Raw genomic sequence first — 6,000 nt, forward strand, 5'->3', positions numbered from 1 at the left:
ATAATTAACGTACTTTTTAGGCCTTTTAGTGACCACTCATGTATTCTGCTCTGGGGTTACAAATCTTCTGTTACAAGCTTATAACTTCTCTCAGTCAAAGGAGGTTACAAAGTGCGGTCTGACGTGAACATCACGCTCGAGTTTCGTACCACCGCGGTGCATGGCGTTCTCCTTGGGATCAGCAGCGCTAAAGTCGATGCCGTGGGACTGGAGATCGTAAATGGAAAGGTAGGCTGCCGTGTGTCAGCATGCTCATTTCACAGGGCTTGCTGAAAATCGGTTCGGTGTTGAGTAGCCCTAAGTACACACCAGTAAAACAYAATGCAGGCAAAACGTCAGAACCAAGTCCCACAGTAGTAGTCTGGGATAGATTTTCAGTCTCAGATTTCATCATCATCATTGTATGATAAAATGTGAGAGTATCATAAGTCATTGGAAATGTTTCCCTTTTTAGTTGGTATTATTTGTGTTTACTGCAGCCACTGTGACCTTTGTAGTATTCTTGCTGCTGCATTACATACCTTGTGAGTTAGACTAAATAAGTTCCTTTCTTGTAACTTAATATTTTTTTTTGCTGTAAGGCTAAATTTGCCGTTGCCAAGTATATTCTTGCATGTACCTTTGTTTTGTAATCTCTTCCTCAATATTCGTGAGCAATACCCATGGTAATTAACTCTTTCTCAACTTCTGTTGGCTGTTACGCTTCATAAACCAACACAGAAAGTACCTTTTATCAATCAATACAAAGTTCACCACTCATCTCCTGCACATATTTGATTGCTGTTAATTATTTCCTTTTCTCAGAAATAACTCATTTTTTATTAAAAATTTCCTMGCTAGATTGACTGATATCACTCTTTCTGGGGGATGCATTTTCTCTGTTAATATTTGCATATTCATCCTCATCACACAGTTGAGGAAATGTCTACTGCTTTTACAAATTGAATACATAAAATAAATCAATACACATAYTGGCAATTATAAGTACTTTCAGTCCATTCTCTGTCTTCAGCGAGGTGCAATAGATCTTCTAGATCTTAAGTCTCAGCTTCTCTGAGAAAAAGGACTTGTTTTATATCTGTAAGAAACATTTAAGTCTCAAGTAGAGCATACCAAGCTAACCAATGGATTGTTGCATGGTTAGATATAAATCTTCTAGATTTTAAAGATATTTCAGTAAGGACTTGAACTCAGTCTGTCAAAGCAAACATTAGCTTTGCATAATTACCAAACATTTATTAAAACGGAAATCTCTGCAGTAGAATGATTGTGCTTTTATCTAGACAAATTAGTTCATGTATTCTTACTTTGTATCTTTATTGGCATCTGACTGTTTATACAGGTTTTATTCCATGTTAACAATGGAGCTGGCAGAATAACAGCCACATACGAACCACGAGTTGCAAATAGCTTGTGTGATGGAAAATGGCACAAGCTTCAAGCAAACAAAAGCAAACATCGTATTGCACTGATAGTTGATGGGAATTTGGTTCAAACTGATAATCCCTACATCCAGTCAACATCTGCAGATACAAACAACCCCATTTATGTTGGAGGCTATCCTGGTATGTACAATAATATTTCTCTTTCCTTCTCTCTCTTTCTCTCATAAGAATGACTCATGAGTCTTTCTCTCAAAAAATGAGTCATGAAGTTCATGACCGAGTTGTAAATCACAGTAACCATTTTTCCATGCTGTCACTAAGATMATAGCCTATTAGTATTTCTGTGTTCTATCTTCATGGAGGAATACATTTAGCTGTTGATGAGGGTGTCAGTGAGACCAACTTAATTCGCTTCACTTCCCTACACAAAGCTGCTCCTTAACTTTTGAGAAGGATTTCGTCTACATGTTTTCCTTTTCACAGTCTGTCTCAGGCTTCACAGTGTCCCTGCCTGTGTAGTTTTATGTGTGGTCATCTAGCATTCAAATTCGTATTAAGGCTTTCCTTTACATTGTCTAGGTAAGGTTTGTACCATGTTCTTCTCTGCTTCATTTTTCCTAACTGCATATTGAGGCTGAGTCAAGCTCTAGCAGGTGTACATATATTCCTTGCTCTGTGCAAGTTTCCTTTTGAAGTAACTGTTTGTCAATCGTAATGTGATAATATAAAAAGATGGTAATATAAATATATCTAATTGAATTATTTTTAAATTAAGTTTTGCAGCTCATCAGTTGATAATTTGAACCAAGCCAATTTATTCATTAAGACGATTGGATTTTTACCACCATGAGCTTGTTCTTTTTGCAGGCAAACACAAAAATATTTATTTATAGCTTTTTCATGGCCTCTTCAATACTGAGAGTGAGAAGGCTTCAGATGGTTTTCAGTATCTCATGCTTTTAAATGTAGCATCAAATATCCTTATAAATTTGTCTCTGAAACAGCTGTTACAGTTTATGAGCTCCARTCTTTAAGTTCAGGGTGATGAGGTCTGGAGGGCAAACTCGGCTTTTAAACATTTGGAAAGCTTTAGGGTTAATAGCTTGAAATGTTACAGAGCYTTCTCTTGGACAAGATTTTGGTGCTTTAGGAAAAATGAATTAATGCTAATTAACCAGATCTTGATTAATGTTTGGTTTTCTAGAATCCCCGTGAGGTCTTACCAGCATTATGTGGGCCTTTTTTAAAGATAGGGTAATGTGATAGTAATTGTTGCTCTTTCAGTACTCTGTCTGGGARAAGTTAGAGTTCAGAGAGAAGAATAAATTTCTTTAGTTCATTTGCGTGCTGCAGAAAGTGTAGAGCGAATCATTTCACAGGTTGTATACACAAGAGTTGCGCTCTGTACCACCCCCATATTTTGCTTTGTCAAGGGAGTCCATGACTTTGCGCAGCTCAGCTGTTGCTTCATATTCTGCCGGTCCCAATTTTTACATGAAAAACAGCTGTGCAGAGTGGCTTTGCCCCACTGTCCCCTGGGGCAAATTATTTCTGCAGCCTCTGTGTAAATCGACCCTTAGTCTAGCGCGGCACACGGCTCATGCTTGAAGGCAGCAATGACTGCACATGGTGGGAGCATACTGAGATCATCCAAACACGAATGGAACTTGGAACTCTTCAGATATTATTTTTACATCTCATTTGAAAGGGAGGGGAAGAGGTTAAAAATAACCTGGATCTTTGTGTTGTTTCAGTTCACTGGGAACCGAGTCTACATATTTTGTATTTGTTTTTCAGCTGATGTGAAGCAAAACTGCCTGACAAGCAAGAGCTCGTTCCACGGCTGCTTGAGGAACCTCATGCTGACCAAGGGCCAGCAGGCAGAGCTGTTTGACTTCAGCAGCGCTTTTGACCTGCGTGGAGTCTTTCCTCATTCCTGTCCGGGGGCTGAGCACTGAACTGCCTCAAAGCCTTTCCGAATTGAGAGAGGATTTTTTGTTATCTGTTATTTTTCACTCTCATTTGTTAATGAAAAGAAGTTTTTGGTGAGAGCTTTTGTCTCTCTGATTTTCTGGTTGTTTTCCAGCTCAGGTCATTTTTTTTTTTAGTCAGAAGCTCTATGTTTGCATTTTAACTAAAAAATTTTGAACAACAAATACCTCTACTACAATGTTAACGGCATTAATTGGTTATTTTACTTTGGGGAATTCATATTAATGAGTGTTTACAATATGTGTTCTCTTGATTAGTTAACAGTATTTCGTTTTATTTTATGTTGGTCTTTTTATAAGAAGGTAATAATTTTGGACCACATAATAAAATTACAATAAACTATATTAYTTCATGTAATTTAGTCATCTGTACATTTCAATTAGAGGATGAAAAGGGCCAGAAGGTATAAAATAGAAGTGGGTAGAGTCCAGCAGAGGGAGCAGGAGACTAATGGCATAATTTTGAAGGTATCAGATTCAGAGTTTAATGAACAGAATTTTCTCATCTTTACTTCACATGATCACTCTGATCCCTTTTCCTTCTGCTTAATATCCAGTGCTCCTGGCCCCCATTAACTGTGTTATCTAGGAAAATCATGTGCCTGTTGCACTTTCTGAAGACCCACAGGACAAGCAGAGATATGAGAAATACTTGATGAAGAAACAATTTGGGTATGAGTTATGACAGTAAGGACTAATACACCTAATTTTCTTGGGAAAACATTATTGCTTATAGGACACGGGGAAGCACCTTTGGTGCCTTGCAATTCCTAATTCACRGGTTCAGCAGTTCTGTGTTTACTTTTTCCTATTGCACTAGCCTCTTTCTGAAATGAGGTTTCCAGTAGTTGCACTTGAGCCAATTTTGGGGAGATGCACTCTAGTGACTCAAGCAAGGACATCCATTCATTTACCGACTGAATCACTGAGTCAGATGTGCCTGCTATTTGAATATTGATCTAYAATAAATTTAGCGCTTTACTTACCTCTCCTTTAAACTAGCAGTATATGTATTTTTTTGTTGTTTCTTACAATTTTGTTTGGCTTTTACCATGCATTTTTAGAATTTCTTTTTTAAGGTCAATCTTGCTYTACTTTTTTCATGGTAGTTAAAAAAAAATACTGATTCCAAGGAAACTTGGAAGCAATTTGCCACTGATTTCAATGAGCAGTGTGATATTGTACCTTGCATCGGGGTAGTCCGAGAGAAGAGCTGAGCTGCTGGAGTGATGAACTGCTCCCTTTGAACAGGATGGCAGAATGTGGTGCTTTAGTGCTTTGCAGCTTCTCAGCTGCTGTAACAAAGGAGTTGCTTTTAAAGTTCACCTCTCCTTTTCCCAGTTTGTCACCTACTTCTATCAGAAAACCATGTGTTTAGAGTTGAAGAGGTAATTTTGTTTGTATTGTTTTTATTTTTGACGCGGATACAATACAATGAACACATTCTACTGTACAAATACACTAATAGGTGGGCTTACTTCCACAAAACATATAACATTATAATGAGGAGTGTAAGGGAAACATACATACAAACATTTTGCTTTGATTAGTGGCATTGTATTATTTTCCAGAGAAGGCACACATTAATGGAAAGCCATTGGAAAATAAGAACTAAAACATAATATTGTTGTGGTTTTTAGCTCTTAACCCCAAGATCTTATCTTGCAAGGTTGACATTACAAGCAGTAACTGAGGCAATATGATTTGGACTAAATTTAATCCATATCTTGAATACATACTTGAATACATTTTTTTTAAGCTAATTTTCAACTCTTGCCCCTTGTAAGGAGAAACTGCTTAGCAATGTAAAAGACTGGTAGACACAGGTGAAACTAATAATACAAAGCTTTAGTGTAAGAAACTTCTAAGCCAAAATGTTTTTTCCTGGAAAATGCAGAGTGAGGTAGTTTACAGTATACATAGACACAAAGACATTTGCACACACCGTACGTTATAAAGACTTTACCTGTATAAACAGGTTAGAGCATTCCAGTCTGTTTCTGATACCTACCTTTTGGCAATACTCTCTATAAACATRGATTAAAAAAATGCTATCTTTTGTAGAACCATGGAGTATGTAAATACTTTGAGACATCTACTGATAAAGTTTCTCCCTGCGTGCTACCACTTTCTTATTAATAGCTTTCCACATATGTTACTTTGACAGTACTATTACAACTTTGGTTTGACTGCAACTGCTGTTAGGAGGAGCAAAATTCCAGGTGCCTCCACCAGCATTTTAAAATACAAGGCTTAAATTGAGACATCAAATTTAAAAATGTCAGAGTGATCTTTTCAGTTTGCTGCATATTAATTCAAGTTAGTGTACCACAAAAACACAAAGCAACTTAACGTGTAACAGTATTTAGGACAATACATATGGGTCATGAGGTCCTGCTCTCATTTGCATCAAAAAAGAATTTCGTGACTCTGTTTCAGAGACACCAGGTGGCTGGCTGTATTGTAGTGTTCTGGGCACTGCACGTAGAATCTAGTTCATCTGCTAATATGCATGTCTTTCAAAGTTATAGGCAATTTTAATATAAAACAAGTGTTCATAGGATGGATTTCATTATATCAGATTTGGCTTTGCTCAGTTGCAAAGTGGGAAGAGGTGAATCAAC

At 37.2% G+C, this 6,000-nt stretch overlaps 2 protein-coding genes across 4 annotated transcripts in view; one reads left to right on the plus strand and one right to left on the minus strand.

Moving 5' to 3' along the window:
* LAMA1 (laminin subunit alpha 1) overlaps window positions 1–3,721 on the plus strand; it is a 101,604-nt gene extending 97,883 nt beyond the window's left edge. Inside the window, exons 61-63 of the mRNA XM_085319357.1 lie at window positions 95–228; window positions 1,343–1,565; window positions 3,183–3,721. Of these exons, the coding sequence (XP_085175483.1) occupies window positions 95–228; window positions 1,343–1,565; window positions 3,183–3,343 (518 nt within the window). The 3' untranslated portion in view covers window positions 3,344–3,721. The remainder of the gene's footprint in view (window positions 1–94; window positions 229–1,342; window positions 1,566–3,182) is intronic.
* A 1,044-nt stretch (window positions 3,722–4,765) lies between these two features.
* The window catches only part of ARHGAP28 (Rho GTPase activating protein 28), a 77,941-nt gene continuing 76,706 nt past the window's right edge, over window positions 4,766–6,000 (minus strand). For all 3 annotated transcript variants that reach the window (XM_085319308.1, XM_085319310.1, XM_085319309.1), the window contains one exon: window positions 4,766–6,000. This exon is cut by the window's right edge and continues 2,791 nt beyond it. The gene's annotated coding sequence lies outside the window, so the exon portion shown is untranslated.

The sequence above is a fragment of the Rhea americana genome, unplaced genomic scaffold, assembly GCF_003343005.1.
Source record: "Rhea americana isolate MKP2758 unplaced genomic scaffold, rheAme1 scaffold_58, whole genome shotgun sequence".
NCBI classification, from domain to species: domain Eukaryota; kingdom Metazoa; phylum Chordata; class Aves; order Rheiformes; family Rheidae; genus Rhea; species Rhea americana.